The sequence below is a fragment of the Brachyhypopomus gauderio genome, chromosome 4 (assembly GCF_052324685.1).
Source record: "Brachyhypopomus gauderio isolate BG-103 chromosome 4, BGAUD_0.2, whole genome shotgun sequence".
Lineage (NCBI taxonomy): Eukaryota > Metazoa > Chordata > Actinopteri > Gymnotiformes > Hypopomidae > Brachyhypopomus > Brachyhypopomus gauderio.
The window spans coordinates 33,977,271-33,993,453 of record NC_135214.1 but is presented as its reverse complement, the minus strand read 5'-3'; the positions used below and the strand labels follow the sequence as shown (position 1 = coordinate 33,993,453).

General features: G+C 42.9%; 2 protein-coding genes and 1 long non-coding RNA gene across 5 annotated transcripts in view; 1 reads left to right on the top strand and 2 right to left on the bottom strand.

The window, feature by feature from the left end:
* pgm5 (phosphoglucomutase 5) overlaps positions 1-10,280 on the bottom strand; it is an 18,332-nt gene extending 8,052 nt beyond the window's left edge. The window contains exons 1-7 of one of the 2 annotated variants that reach the window (XM_077004169.1): positions 10,114-10,280; positions 9,515-10,015; positions 7,115-7,277; positions 6,331-6,477; positions 6,117-6,242; positions 5,741-5,931; positions 5,052-5,206 (exon numbers count right to left, since the gene is read on the bottom strand). In XM_077004169.1, the coding sequence (XP_076860284.1) occupies positions 5,052-5,206; positions 5,741-5,931; positions 6,117-6,242; positions 6,331-6,477; positions 7,115-7,277; positions 9,515-9,772 (1,040 nt within the window). In that variant the 5' untranslated portion in view covers positions 9,773-10,015; positions 10,114-10,280. Of the gene's footprint in view, positions 1-5,051; positions 5,207-5,740; positions 5,932-6,116; positions 6,243-6,330; positions 6,478-7,114; positions 7,278-9,514 lie in introns of both variants that reach the window. The other variant, XM_077004168.1, reaches the window with a different exon arrangement.
* LOC143513126 (uncharacterized) lies at positions 141-2,464 on the top strand. 2 transcript variants are annotated; one of them, XR_013130588.1, is made up of 3 exons: positions 141-229; positions 1,162-1,289; positions 1,472-2,464. It is a non-coding gene; the product is annotated as an uncharacterized LOC143513126 (long non-coding RNA). The 2 variants fall into 2 exon arrangements; XR_013130587.1 differs by having other exon boundaries at positions 207-340.
* A 783-nt stretch (positions 10,281-11,063) lies between the features above and the next one.
* Positions 11,064-12,975, bottom strand: foxd5 (forkhead box D5). Its single transcript, XM_077001255.1, has one exon. It carries the CDS (start codon positions 12,297-12,299, stop codon positions 11,289-11,291), a length of 1,011 nt encoding a protein of 336 aa, XP_076857370.1. The 5' UTR covers positions 12,300-12,975; the 3' UTR covers positions 11,064-11,288.
* Between the last annotated feature and the right edge of the window lie 3,208 nt (positions 12,976-16,183).

The window sequence follows — 16,183 nt, the reverse complement described above, 5'->3', positions numbered from 1 at the left end:
CAATTGTTGAAAAAAACTATTTCTTTTGGAAAGATTTTGCAAAACATAAAATACTTTTGGCCAACAGCTCTCTTACAATACCACTGAGGGCCACTAGGGGCTGTGGCCCTCAGGTTGAAAACCACAGTTATCTTAATAAGGCAAATGGTGCAGGAACAAAGCAACCCAACCTTTTGGCTAATGTTTACTTTGAGACCTGTCCAGAGCTGGAGTTACGCACAGAGATGCAGTGAGTTGGAGAACACAGGGAGGAACCAAAGGAAAAGGGAGGAGGGGGGTGGATGGAAGATACCAATCCACTAACACAAATGCTGGACCTTTGTGTTGTGCAGTCACATCAGTAGGCATGCTTCCTGCTTGTATTAGTTGTTGTTCCAGAGCAGGGGTCACCAACCTTTTTGAAGTTGGGAGCTACTTCTTGGATACCAATTATTGCGGAGGGCTACCAGAAGGAAAGTTGTTGAGCGGGGGGGGGGGTGGATTGGGTTCATGTGCGCGTGTCAATTGCTAAGCGGGAAGACCGCTAGCAACCGCGGACAATCGCTAATAGCAGCAAAACATAAACGATGCAGCGCTTTGGTGCATGGCAATATAGTGAGCTGTTTTTAAAACAAGCCCGCGGGCGACTCATAACGTCCTCGTTGGTGACCCCTGTTCCAGAGAGTACCTCTACGCATATACCCCTTTAAACAGACAAGATTATGAAACTGTTTATACATGCCAATTCCACCTGTTTGGGCAATTATTAATTAATTATTTAATTATCAAAAGCGCAATATTTGCCATACATTTATCCATTATATGAATTCAAACTGCACAAACATTATTTATTTAAATTGATTTCCTGAATCCCAGTTCATCTAGGTTCAAATACAGCACAGGGACATGTTTAAGAGCCTATGTGTACAAACTTGCTTGCATTCTTGTATCAAACTCATACAAAATGAGCCCAAGAAAATGTCTAACTGCCTGTCTAACTGCCTGTCTCCTGTCTATTTGTTGCTCTTGGATATTCAGCTGCATACAACTATTTTCAGACACAGCAGCTTGGCATTATGGGTAGCGATCCTGGCGGGAGGGAGAAGGAGAAACATAATTGAGCTTCAGCTGTTTACTCCTGGGTGGAATTACTAAATAAAAGTAAAGCACATTTATCCACAGGGGACGCAGCCTGGACGGAACGCTGGAATGGAAAACTTGGAACGGTGACTGCAAACTAAAGTCTTGAATCGTGGTTGACCCCTTGACTTGTTGGTGATTTATTCACACGTCTCAGGCCAAAACAAGCAGTAAGTTCAGCCCTGCTCATTTAGATACCAGTGTGCGTTGCATCTTTGATTAGTGTGTGTGTGTGTGTGTGTGTGAGGGACAGAGAAAAATCAAGGAAGTCCATTTTATGTGAACGGATTTGCAAGAGAAAAGAGAAATGGCAACAGTGAGAAAGTAAGAAAGTATGTTTGGCATTTTTCAGATTTCTCGACCACAACATTTGTCAAATGGCCCTTCTCGCCGGAGTTTAGCACCCGCACCAGGTGGTTGTGACCTTCTCGTGGCAAAGAAGCCTGACCTGCAATTCACAGCCAAAAGACAGATGGGCTGTGCCTTAACTAGGCAGGAAACACTGCCCTGACATGGTTGCCACTTATGCCTGTGAAATGTTTTTCAGATCCAAATACACTTAAGAGCAATGAAATGAGGAACTGAACTCCAGTGGTGTTTGCTTTGGCCACTCAGCACAGCTGCACGAGTAAACAAACACACAAGCCCAGTGGTGGGTCAGAACAGTCATGCCTACCGCAGTGTGGCTAGTTTGTTTAGGAGTGCCAGTTACACTCTGTGCAACTATTCAGTAGCAAAAGATCAGGTTTTGGTGCTGGAGGGCAACTGCTTAATGAGCCATGTAACCCTGTCACATGTAAACATGTCACATGTAAACATGTCACATGCTCAGTCTTTGTCCTTTTGCTGCCTTATGTTCAACAGACTGTTTGCACGTAATCTCTGCATGCTTTGTCTCTGTTTTATAAAGTATGATGTTTTCAAATATTGCAAAGCCTGTTTTTGGCAGCACACTAACCTGCGTAGAGGAAAGAGACAGATGTTTCCTCTCTACACCCCCCCATCCTCTCCAAATGTAACTTATCAAATACTAGGGCCTGCTACAATGTACTGTGTGCACCTAAGCATGTACTCACACACTTATTCACACACTCAAGCCTGCATACACACACACACACACACACACACACACCCATACATGCACATCTTCTCAAACAACAGACACACAAACTTATCTCCAGGGTTCTGACACTGCATAAACACACACACAGCTAAGTGGCTAAGTGTTTAAACACACGACTACACTAGTGCCCGCTCAGCGCCTAAAAAGGCTCTCGACAGAGAGGTCGCGCTCTCACATGTTTGTCTGCGCAGACAAGCTCACCTTCTGTTCCTCAAGACAAGCCTTGAGCTCAGTGATCAGTCACACATGCACTGGGAACACACATGAAGGCTACAACTGAAATAAATGACGTTCTACTGTGGTTAAAATTCTGAAACCCTTAAATGGTGAGCACAATAAAAGTCAGAAGCAGTTGGGTAAGATAATAGAGTACAATGATTTATTTAACAAAGTATGGATAAATTAAGCAAGTATGGATTAGGTCCAGAGACCCGTTAGAAACGCACAAGGCGTCTGCAGAAGAGAGCTAATTTCCCACTCCGATGTTTTAACTCTAGAAATGGGTTAATTTGTCTCTAAGAAGCAAGCCATAAATTTAGCATATTTAAGAAAATCTTTAGCTGCACTTTAGCTGCATGAACTTTTGTACATGAGAATGAATAACCAAATAATCCCTAGTGTATCTAGCAAAACTCTTCTCTCTCATCTCTAATACAGGAAGACACGAGGTGCTGGTCAGCTGCTATTACACACGAGGATCTCCAGATGAGAATGCATAATCACATGAGTTGTCTCGGTGTATTACAGCTTGAATACACTCAGTCCACTTTATTGCAGGGTTAGAAGCCTTTTCACTGGAAGTGGACGATATCTTATGATGTGCTATGATGCAAATATTCACTCTGTAAAACCCGACAGTTTGTAAATGTGCCATATTTTGTCAATTGTGATTTTTACACCGCAATCGAAATTTGTCCTCCGCTTTTAACCCATCTGTGCAGTTAGAACACACACACACACTAGTGATTACTAGAGGGCTGTGGATCACACGTGCCCAGAGCGGTGGGCAGCCCTAGCTCGGCGCCCGGGGAGCAGTTGGGGATAGGTACCTTGCTCAAGGGCACCTCAGTCATGGCCTCAGGTCTGGGAATCGAACCCACGACCCTCCGGTCACAAGACCAGTTCCCTACCACCAGGCCATGACTGCCTCATGTTGTTTAACAGAGTGGCAGATCCTGACTATTCTCTGTCAAACCAATTCCTTACGAAGCTTAGATTACGGTTTCAAATGTCACATAAATTAAATTATATTTAACTGCATTGCAAGAAAACATGTACATTTAACAGTCATATTGTGAAAAATGAGCAAGCATGACGATATTGAGGAACTTTGGTCATTTGCAAACAACATGTAAGTAAACAAATGGGGCGTAATTAAGTAAGAAACAAAGTAATTAAGTAATTAAATGTAAGAAACGTGTTCTATGGGAGTATACACATCACTGCAAGATGTGGGTGTCACGAAATGAGATCACTTCCTGTTTTACCCCCAGTGCTAATAGGGGTGTTGCATTCTTCCAATATAGCCAGTTTCCTGTCAGATCTTTGGACATGCCAAACATTTGTATGAGGTGGAAAATAAAATCACAGCTGAAAGAATGCCGGTCTCCGGGCCTGGCATGAGCTACCCACCTCCCACTCTGATCTGATCTGTCTTCTGAATCTGTTAGGGTCACAGGCTCAACAAAACTCATTTAAGAACATGATAATGGCCCACAAATCACATGTATTTAAACCCAGGGCTGTGCGTGAGTATTTTAGTGGTGATGAAGCTCGGGATATTTTTAGCCTGGTGAGGAGCAGTGTTGGAGTGTGGGGATGAGCTAACGCTGTTATTCATAGAGATTGGGTCCGCGCTCTACAACTCCTCAACCCAGCCCTTTTGCTGCAATTCTCTAACTGCTTCTACTGCCCACTCCCCACGGTCCCTCCCACAACTGCCCTCTGACCTCCTCTAGAGCAATCACAGTTTCCCCTGACTAGTTGTACCACCCTCTGATTCCTTCTACTCGTCCTGACGGTAGGGAGGGTTAATATAGAGAGTATAGTGAGGATAATGGTGGCCTGACAGAAACTGTTTGCTGAGATAAGAGTCCTAAGGGACGGTTTCTTCCCTAATCATTCTGCACATCAGCTATTCCAGTGAGACTGCCAGAGCAGGGAGCCATATTAAGCACTGACCTCTGGCATTACTTTAAACCAACCCAGAACTGTACCAGTGGGTTCGACTCCATATTCAATCAGTAGATTGACAAATAATTAAAGAAACACTGATCATTCTAATTCTAATGCAGTATGTATGGTCATTTACTGAAGATCTGGAGAATGATTACTCCTTTTCTTTTTCCAGTCAAATATGTAACTCAAATTCAACGGTAACTTAAATCTAACAGAAGAATGGCTACACCGTCTCTCCCTGCATCATGAACAGTGCCTCTGGTCTCCAGGCAGTGGTGAGAGGAGAGTGTGAGTGAAAGTGCGTGTGACGTGTGTGCTACTCTTCCTGGAGCGGTGGTGATGACAGCCTCATTCTCACACCTACGACTCCGTATTAAGGCCAGCTGTGCTACATGGCATGAGTGCTTAGCTATTGTTAATACTTCAAATTATAAGATGATCTACAAATCTATCACATATCCCTTCACAAACATCACGTCTTTTTTTCCGAGATCCCAAATTCTCTCTGGTTGGCACTTCCGTGTTCTCAGACGCAGATGAACAGAGGCGGCTGCTGTGTGTGAGCGAGTGTGAGCGGGTGTGAGCGAGTGTGAGCGGGTGTGAGCGAGTGTGAGCGAGTGTTCCCTCTCACCTGTCCAGGGCCGTGCTGGTGGGCATACTGCGGGCCAGGCCGCGCACGCCCATCTGTCTGAAGTAAGGGACGCAGGAAAGGTTGGCCGCCATCACCGCTATCGAGTCTGATGGGTTGACGAAGAAGCCGTTTTGACCGAGAACCATACAGCGGTCCTGCAGACACAAGGGAACGCACATGACGTGGCTCATTCACTTTAGACTGCTTTTGCAGAAGCACAAAATATTTTAAGTACAATCACAGAAAAAGAGAAAAAAATGAACAAGTAGCCTGACTAAAATTGTTCATACCACAAACATATTTATTCCTCATTATTTTTTTTTTCTTGTCATTTTTGTCATGCTTTCAAATCTCCAGTCAAGACACATAATAATAAAAATAATAATAATAAATATCACTAGAATAGTGATGAAAATATCACTAGAACACAAAATAAAAAGAACTTTGAGATCAGATAATCAGTTAGTTGAGATCTGAAATTCAGTTAAATGGTTGGAATCATCTAACACCTCCACTGAGAGCTAGCATGATTAAGCTATATTTTGGTTTAGTGGTGTTAGCTATTAATCCAATGTTCTGATTAAAGAAGAAAAGAATGCAAGTTTGCTTTATAAAGCTTTTGCTAGTCTTTGCTCATCAATTCAGGACTTATTAAAATCATTCAGTTTGAAATGCTCAACAATACTCACGCCATCTGCGTCGAACGCAGCTCCAAAACCAAACTCTCCACCCTTCATGGACTCCACCAATGAAACTGCAAACGAGGGGTTGGGATTGGGGTGCTGACCCCCAAAATCCTCCAGGGGGACACAGTTCACGGCGGAGTTGGCAGGTGCCCCAAGCTCATCACACATGATCCTCCTTACATAGGGGCCCATCACTGAAACAAAACAAACCAGAGGACATTCACATCTTCATATCAGTATTCATACCAGACATTACACTGAATGTCACAGGAATTAAATGTGTCCGTGATTAAAGGGTGCTAATGGTGTCATAGCATGGCTAGAGAAGGGGTGGTGGATGAGGAAGGGTGGTGCGGGACTGTCCCATGGAGGCTCTCACCTCCGTTCATCGCATCGATGCGTATCTTCAGCTGTTCGGGACCCGTCAGGAGGCTCTTGATAGCTCCAAAGTCAAAGATTCCACGGAGCATGTTTAGGTAGATCTCCACAGAATCCACAATCTCAACTGCACAGAGACATCTATCTTTAATTTTCAACAAATGACAATAGCGATACCTGTCTACATTTAGACGAAACACAAATTGAAAACTAACCCCGAAAGGGCTTGAACTTGTTTTCCAGATCGAAGTCCTGGCGTCCCAAGCGTGAGAGATCGATGTGCATGTCAGGACAGATGGCAAACTCCTCCAGAGTGCGGCTCACCTGGTAGATCCTCTCCATTACTGTATCTGGAGAAGGGCCTACAAAAACAACCCCAAAATGATTCAACAGCTAAAAAAAAAAAACAAATCTTACAAAACAAAAACAGTGCCTACCTCTTCATGTACCTGTCAGTTGAGGTTAAAAGTTATTTTCTGGCATGTTTTGGAGTCTAGTATTATTCAAAAACTAAGAATGTCAAAGCAAACCATCAAAGATGGAAAATTATCAATGGATTACCAATGGAAAGACCAACCCAGTGTATGGACAAGCCAATGTAATGTTTTATTGTCCTGTTACATAATAATTGCTCATGTTAGATATAAGTCTTCTTCTGCCTTATACTACTTTCTAATCCCACAATCCTCTCACAGTAAGTGTGCGGTGTCTGTACCTAGGCCTTCATTGTGCTCACATCCTCCTGAAATATTTTTGTCATTTAAGGCCATTCAAAAATATCATCTCTCTCATATCACAAAGGTTTTGTGACAAATGCGATCGTGAGTCGAAAACCAGTACATTTACTCAGTTGCAGTGCAGGCAATAAGAACACTTGTTGAAACATTATCTTCTCTTAATGCTCTAATGGAGATCTTTAAAATAATTAACTTCCAAATGACTTGGGGGGAATTTTTTCATGTTTGCACAAAGATTTAGAATCGAATTATGATTCCTCACCTCCATTACCTACGTTGAATTTGATGCCAAAGTCTCCAGCTGGCCCCCCTGGGCTGTGGCTGGCAGTGAGAATGATGCCACCGATTGCTTTTATCTTCCTGATGATGCAGGACACTGCAGGCGTGGACAGGATACCACTGTGTCCAATCACCAGCCTTCCTATCTGCAAGACATACATCATCAGTTGTTAGAAAAGCAGCATGAACTCAATGACAATTATAGTTGTGACGAGGGGAACAGCTAACGTATCAAGTTCCTGCATTGCTTAATTTTAGTCTGATTATTCTCATATTTTGTTCGTAATACTCTCAATCTCTGAGAGCCAGTGGAACGAAATGGTTGGCTTTGAGGAAGCTGTGATTCAAGAGCTCTCAGTCTGGTATGCAGAGGTTATCCTAGCAGGCGTAACAGGGACTGAGGTACGCCTTAAAACCTGCAGCCTTCAGAGGTGCCAGCCGCGGCTACTGCTGCATACCACAGTGACCAGAACATCCTCCCAAAATGCTCTGGCACTCCGACTCTGGGATTAAACTGACCTGAGAAAAGCGTTTTACATAGAACATGCACACAGTTTTACATAGAGTGATGACTGTTAGGCCTGTAACAAGAGAGACCTGACCTCAGGTCAGCTGCTACTTTATAGCGCATTCTTCAAGAACTAATTTTAGTTTAAGGTCTGCTCATTGATCATTTCTAGGCATGAATCATTCCAGAGGGTTGCAGGTGGCCACACTTCTACACGCCGTTTAGCTCATGTAAGGTGGTTGTTTGCAGCAGGCTAGACGTCACAGCAATTCAGTGACTCATTAAACTTTACATGATCAGTCACTTTCTATTTGTGAATTGTCTGCCGTTTCAGCCTGGCATTTTAATGACCCAGCACACTGTCAATCCTGTAAACCCACTACTGCTGTGATGCTAAGCTAATCTGCTATTCATTAGAGTAGATGCTTAGGTTGCTGCATTTGACTGATTGCCTGTTCTGGTTAGCTTTGGGCCTTGAGAGCGTGAAAAATATTCCACCAAAGCCTTTGAGCAGTGTATCCATATAAGGTCCTGGTTCTGGATACACACACCGCTCGGGAAATCACAGTCCGAATGTTACATGCCCCCGAGACTTACTGAGAGTTTACATGTGCGTGTGAGCGAGAAAGAGAGGGAGAGAGTGAGAGACACAAGAGAGAGAGAGAGAGAGAGAGAGAGAGAGAGAGAGAGAGTGCTTGGCTAACATGCCTAAACGCTAAACATACTAACCATAGACATTCACAATTGACAAATGAGATTATGCTGTACTTGAGCTGGTATGTCATGTCTAAATTTGAGAAATGCGTCCAGGGGCCAACAGAACGTGGTGTGAGGAGCTGGGGCAAAGACTGAAACACAGCTTGGCCCTGAGCCACCCCTGCGGTCTTCCCCTGCCACTCGAGCAGGAAGGTTAACCGGTGGGTAGCTGCGTGTAGGGCAGCACAGGGGAGGGATGGTACAGCAGATAACACATGATGCTCTTGGCCGGACCCAGCAGAGAAATATATCACTTGCACTCCCAGGACATCAGTTTCCCATGATGTGATCATTGTGAATGATGTCAGATCTGCTGCCAAACCGAAGATTAAAGTTCCATTATGTTCCCCTTTTTGGTGCTGTTTTTCACCTATGGGCTGAAGGAAACCCTGAAAGGCCAAATATAGGCAAGTGGACTTCCTGTGTGCTCCTGTCTTCCGTCGGGCCTGTCTTACATAGCAGCTGCAACTTTCTGAATCTTGGGACAAATTAATACACTCTTAACATGTGGCTTCTGACCTCATTGAAAAAACGAATATACCAAGCATAAAATAGAACTGCAGACACTTTCATAATATAGTCTAAGTTACACCAAAGACAATCACACTTCTGTACACATGAATGGCCATTATTGAGACGCAGGTAAGAAGTTATTAATCTACTTTGAATGAATGGAACATAGGTCATGCATTGTGAACGCTGATATCATTTATGTCTGGTGGACACCCTAATAAAACAATGACAGCAAACAGTGGAAAGAGTGTGCAAACAAATGTAAAGAGAACTAAATGTCCACATATGATTCACAAGGACTTACACAAGGATTTTAACATTTAAAAAATCATGTCAAATTGCGATAGTACAAAAAGTGTCTCATTTACATATAGCAAAGAGAAAGTTCCTAGCAAGTGAGCAGTTGAGTTGGTGTTCATTAAACACCCTCTAAGCACTCATATATAGATGCTCACAATTCAGATCAGGCATGACCACTTAATAGCCTGTTCGGACCACGACGAAGTGCCATAACTTCATTTTCTACTAGGCGGTGTACTTCTCTAATCAATCAAATTTCTGGGGGCTTTCATATCTATTTTCCCCTCATCAATATTATCTTCTTACCCCATTGGCTGCAGCCATCTGTACGATGACTTCGATGGCGACTCGGCTGAAGTATCTCCCATCGCTGCCAACGACCATGGTGCATCCTTGACGGTCCCTCAAGTCGATGGAGGACAGAACGCTTTGAATATAATTTTGTAAATAGTTCTTTTTGCTCTCAAAAACAGCAGTCTTCTTTCGCAGACCGTTAGTCCCGGGTCTCTGGTCATCAAAGGGGGTCGTTTGGATAGTCAAGACGGGTATAGGGTTGTTCTCCATGGTCGCCGAGACGCTCCGGAACGCGTCAAAGTTGTGTCCACGTCCTAAGAAAACCGCTGGAGGCTACTTGAATGGTGACAGGAGCTCTGTGGGTTTGTATCTCAAGCCCTGGAAGCTCTAAATTCCCGCGAGTTCTTACTGAAGATGTGCGTTTCCACTCTAAATATATGCTGCGCAGATCCAGGCAAGGGAGAGATGGACTGGTGTGACGCGCTACTGTCCCGTGACAGTTGTCTGGAAAAGCTGTCAATAAAAATTTCACATAAATACGAAACTCCGTGGCATACACGCATGTACCGTTGTGTATAAAATACTATATTTAAAAACTCAAGAACGCAGACCTCAAGATCTAGTGTCACGCGCCAGTTTTCTCAAGCTGTTACCGGGACAAACTGCCAAAACAAAAATCAGGGAGGGCTACAAAACTCATTCAATCAGCGGCGGTGTCTGACAAAAATAGCCCTTGGTGTGCGGGGAGAAATAATACTGCGCGCACCTTTGAAACCGGACGCCTCTGGTTCCCGTCGCGCGCTTGGGGCTCTGGCACGTGCCCTGCTGTGCCCAGCAGTCACCTGGCTCTCTATAGAATGCCAAAAATATTAATAACCAAACAAGAAATCATTTGCCATTTTTGGAGAGGCCAAATAATTTAATAGCAACGTAATATAGTGAGTATATATTTTAAAATAGCATATTAAAATTATATAATACTAAACTATAATAACTAAACGTATTAAAAGTAAATGTATGATTTTATCTATTTGTAATTACGTTTCACAAACAGAAATAAAACGTACGCCTCAAACGATAGCTTCTCTGAATAAAACTAAAGTTCGAAATATTTGGTAAATGCGTCTTTTCAACGCTGTTACGAGCTCATACGCCCTCTTGTGGATATTCTATTCATGCAAACTCTTGGACTGCCATTGAAAACCAATAAATATAGGCCTATTTTGCTGCTTTTTTTAAACATCGGAAATTTTAATGTTAATGTGTTTTTTCCGATGTAACAAAGTGCGGGTTATACATATAAATTATCACAAAAAGGTTGTTTTAAAAAGCTTTGGCATTTTTTTTTATGTTCACTGGATATTGATTATTTTTTTAATACTTTTTTTAACCTTTAGTTTTATGTTGCTATCTAGAAACGTACATCTCCTAAGAGAAAACAATTAAAAAGCAGTCATAACTGACACACAAAGCAACCCAACATCACGTTTGACATTTAAATTATTTTTAATAAATCACATACATATATTGTAATGGAACAATAGACACCGACTGGCACAATTTCAACATTATAATGAAACACGTCACACACAGACATACAGATATAGGCTATAATTATATATTAACATTAGGCTATATACACTTCCATTAAAATTATGAAACACGTTATTTACATGCTATGCATTTGGAATGCACCGTATGTGGAAAGCAAGACCATCTGTACACAATCACACGTGTGTATCACATATGCAATAAACATTTCTTTCAGGTACAAATGTATAGAAGTTCAACAGTTCGGGTAAGCTGTTTGTAAGCTTTCTGAAAATGGCACGGTGGTCAAAGCAAAAGGAGTTCTTGATACTGGAAGGAAATTTGGAACCACACAAGATGGTAGTGGTGCAAATAGGCGACCGTACTCGACTGGCAGTTGATGGACAGAGTTTTTGTTTTCTGAGGTGGTCGATTTTGCCATGATGCTGTCAATACTGAAAGAAAACTTCTGCGTCTCGCGGTCGGGCCTTTGCTCGAGAAGTCTGAGACGCGTCTGGTGACGAACTTCTTGGCCTTCGGGGATCTTGGCGACACCCTGATACTGAAAGTAGGGCGACGGCACGACGACAGCATCTTGGACCGGTACATATCCAAGGTGGGCAGCCTGCGTCACCACCTGCCTAGTCACGCAATACGGTCTCCCGTACGGTTGATAACTAATATTCGGGTAAAACAAGAGTCCGTCTTTGGAGTATTCCGGTTGGTTCCGTTTGAACCTCTTCCTTCTGCGCAGAAAACTGCCGTTGTCGAACATGTCTTCAGATGCAGGGTCAAGCGACCAGTAGTTTCCTTTACCTGGGTTGCCTGGTTCTCTTGGTATCTTGATGAAACAGTCGTTAAGTGACAAGTTGTGTCTGATTGAGTTCTGCCAAGCCGGAAACTTTTCCTTATAATAAGGGAACTTGTTGCTGATAAAGTCGCAAATGCCACTAAGGGTGAGTTTCTTGGTGGGGCTCTGGAGGATGGACATGGTGATGAGAGCGATGTAAGAATACGGAGGTTTAACGGAGCCGCTTTGCTGTCGGGTTGCAGCAGGTTGTTGTCGGGCCTTAACGCAGAATCTGCTCTCGCCCTCACCAGAAGAGTCCACTTCAGAGCTGTCCGAAGAGACCATCCCTGTTGTGTCCCGACAAGACGGGAAAAAGTCAGCATCATTCCCAGTTAAATCCCCCCCGACGATGTCTGTCTCTTCATCAAGGGAGACGCATGTAGGACGAGTTGCTTCATCCATGGAAAGGATCATCATTTCTGACCCCAGAGATGGTCACAGGTTTCACCTCACCAATCCGAGGTGAAGGTATCTTCCGTGCGTGTGGTCTACGAGATGTTTGTTTGCTGCTCTGCCACGACTGTGGAGGTGAGAGCTATTTATGAGGGTCCACGCACCCCGTCCTGGTCAACTGATGGCCAGACCAATAGGAGTGAAGTGTCACCACAGGGAATTACAGCTTTTACGCAGGTGTGGGGGGCCTTTCACCAACACCGTTTTCTCATACAAAATGCAAATTGATGTTTTTCGAAGGAATAGCGTAACTCTATAGATTATTATAATCCGTCATTATTTTGTGTTAGATTGTTTGTGCAAGGGAAAGGGTTAAATTAACACGCTAACAAATATCAGGTTTTGCAATCAGTGTATATGATTAAACAAAACCAATCTGCAGCTACATTACCTCAGCTTTAACAAACCGGAAACTAAATTAAAATTAAAATACAAACGAGCTCAACACTTACCGTTGTAAATACTCTAATCTGTTAATAACTTACGTTTCAATAGGCTACACTTGAAAAGTTCCAAACATTTTAATTCTGGTAATTGAAACCATTAATAAATCAAAATCGAGTAGGTTATGAGTGGGAAATGGGAGATTCCAGTATTTATGTGTCTGTATTTGTACTACAGGGTGACGAACATTTATCTGTATAATTTAGATATTTCTAAAAGACTTCAAACTACTTCTTCAGAAGCGGTGTCCCCGCGGGAGATGGATGCGATAGTGCGTTTTCACACCACGCCTAACTCCCGATTAAAATGTATCGCTTTTCCGCGAGACCCCCCGGGTTTCGTTTAGCTTACCACCTGAAAATATCCGCAGGCGGTGCGGCCATGAAAATGACCGTGGCAGGGCTCCCTGCTTGGACTCAAGAATAGGTGTTTGTGGGCCAGTAAACGAGCCTATCAACATTAGAATCGAGAAGGAAACGGCGCAGCTGTATCGTGCGTTTAGGGCCGTGGGGCATGGCGTAGGCTAGTTTTATTAGGCGGATATAAATTACCTCAACTGTCCTCAAAGCAAACGTTTTTGTGCGCGGATGTGTGTGTTAAACCGGTCGACACTGATCTGAGTTGCAAATTAAGGAGACGGAAGTGCCCGTCTAGAAGCTCACCTGGGGGAGTCTTCTGAGATCAATGTGAATTTATGATCCTGCTTCAGTTAAGTATGTGAACAAAACAGAATTGTCTACTTTTAATTGACTTGGTGAATATCAAACACCGACTACTCTATGAAACATGAAAAGAACAGGTATTCCAAAATGCATAGCTTTCAAATAGCAGTATGTTCAGTGATGCATTTGAAATAAACTGCTCAAGAGCCACAAACTGCAATTATAGAATTACAACATGTGCAAGGCCAGTTTCTTATCTCAAATTCTTTTACTTCATGACACATGAAAGATCTTCATTTCAATATAGAACTTTGATAAATTTAAAAAGCACAGTACACCACACGCAAAATCGAACACAGACAAATCACCTCTGTTTCAAGTTTATTCTATTGTGATATCCTTTTGTGTGAGTTATAAGCAATTTTGTTTCACACAGTAGGGCTGCAATTTTCTTGTGTCAATACTGTACAGACACCATTAATCTATCGCAGTTATCGAGCTGTGTGTTTCACAACACACAGGATTTGGGGTAAGTCTAATGTGTTGAGATTTTCTTCTCCTTCACAACTGTGAACACACAAAATCTCATTAAATATTCCTGCAAGTGTGCCTCAATAGCCTTACACCTCAAAAGTAACATCCCACTGTCCTTTGTCAAAGTTGTGTATAATTGACCACGCAGCACATAACCAAATCTGTGAGGAACACATACACAAGCACAGTTCACATGTACACAGCATGTTAGGAGAACAGTGTTGGTTTGGGCCAACGCTGCCCTGTCCTTGAGCTTATTCAGCAGGCAGTAATCAGACGCTAGGCCAGCACCTGGGCGACATGACGTCTCTACTCCGTAGTGTCCTCTGCAGTTGAGACTAGAGAGAGGAATTCCTTCTTCAGTACGTCTCTGTCCAGATTGCGCCCTGAAATGAGGGACATGTCCATGTCATGTACGTTACTGAGGAATCGTGAGGCAGGGAGAGAGAGAGAGAGAGAGACACACACACACACACACACACACACACACACACACACACACAAACACACAAACACACACACACGTGGGAGAAGGAGCGAGTCTCACCGATGAAGACCAGTCGATTGCTCCTGGTCTCTCCGTCAGCCCAGGCCTCGGGCGTTTCCTCCAGTTCATAGAGCTCATGAACGCCCTGCAGCATGGCCCGCTTCCGTCTGCCCTGGAGAGACAAAACGCCCTGCAACCGCAGGACACACACACACACACACACACACGCACGCAAGCAAAACAGGAGCAGGTTGCACCATCAAGCTAAGAAATGTCTGCAATAAAAACAATTAAAATAAATACATTTCCCTACTTTGAAATTTGTCCCAGTGCACCATTTAGAGACGTAATTGCCAAAGGAAGAAGTCTTTCTTGTTGGAAAAACTGAAGTTGTTTTAACAGACTGCAGGCGCTTACCTTTGAACGAATGACATTCATTGCCAGCCCTGCTCTGTTCTTAAACATCTTTTCCCATAAGAGGTTCTAGAAAGAACAGGCGCTGGTTTATGAAATTTGAATTTAAGCAATTTAAAAACAATATATTGCAATCAATGCATAAAAATCAACTACTAAAGTAATGTAGCATATTGCTTACACTTACATTTTTAGGAGTAAGTCATACCTGAATAAACACATTTACATCATCTTCAGAGACACTTCCAGGTACTTCAAAAGTTACAGTTAATATATTCTAAAAATGACAGGAAAAGAAACACGTTCAACCAGTTTTCTCCAACTCCAACCAAGATGTGATTTCTCAAAAACTATTTTAGAAACTCAAAAGTAAAATAAGTTTAACTGAAGAAGCAATGATATTTTTAATGCTTTTGCCTTTCAAACGTTCGCTATTAAAGAATGACAAACACTATTAGTGACACACCACCAAATGTGTCAACAAGCTTAAAGCTTCATTTTGATTTAATTTTCCCAGGAACCCAGAAACAGCTTTAACAGAATCTTGGCCAGCTTGTCTGCATTCACCACCTCCAAACTTGTGAACTTCCCCAGGACATTACGAGGTCACTCTGCAGATATTTAAACCATTGTTTGACAGTGTTGAGGTTACACGCTTCCTTTTTAACTCTGGAATAACAACAGAAAACAGGGCACTCGTTTGCATGAAAAGAGCAAGGATTGGGGGCAGGGTGCAGGAGGGGAGGCTGGATGCGGGAACTGCGGCCTCATGCTAATAATACAACCACATCTCCACCCGACCCCCACCATCAGCCCCTATAGAGCAGCAGGCTTGGCTGTATCTCACATGTGTTATGACGGTGGAGGAGTGTAGCACACAGCCAGCTTTACATTAGATGCTAAACACCCCCCCATTACATTTAGCATATCTGAATAAGAGGCAATTATTGGTATGCTGATGCTCATTTTAATTTCAGTACGTTTCAACCAAATTTTTAATTTCAAAAATGGAAAAAATTATTGATGTGTTCACATTTCTGATTATAAATTTTAGATTTGGAACTAGGAATTGATTTGCCAAGGGATCTACAAGGCAAAAAAAAAAGAATGTAATATAATAAAAGATTCAAATGAATCATTTCAAAAGTAGCGCAGAAGCAAAAAGACCAAGAAAACGACTCGGGGCTGAACTGTGGCGGTGTAAATGGCTGCTGTTATACCAGAACACAGTAGATAGGGGGCAGCACACTGGGTGTCTTCATCTGGGGCACCGGTACCTTGTCTAGATGTGGTTGTGTTGTTTTCAC

Excerpts from the sequence above, each read along its gene's own strand:
- foxd5 (XM_077001255.1), bottom strand. The coding sequence starts at position 12,299 with ATGATGATCCTTTCCATGGATGAAGCAACTCGTCCTACATGCGTCTCC.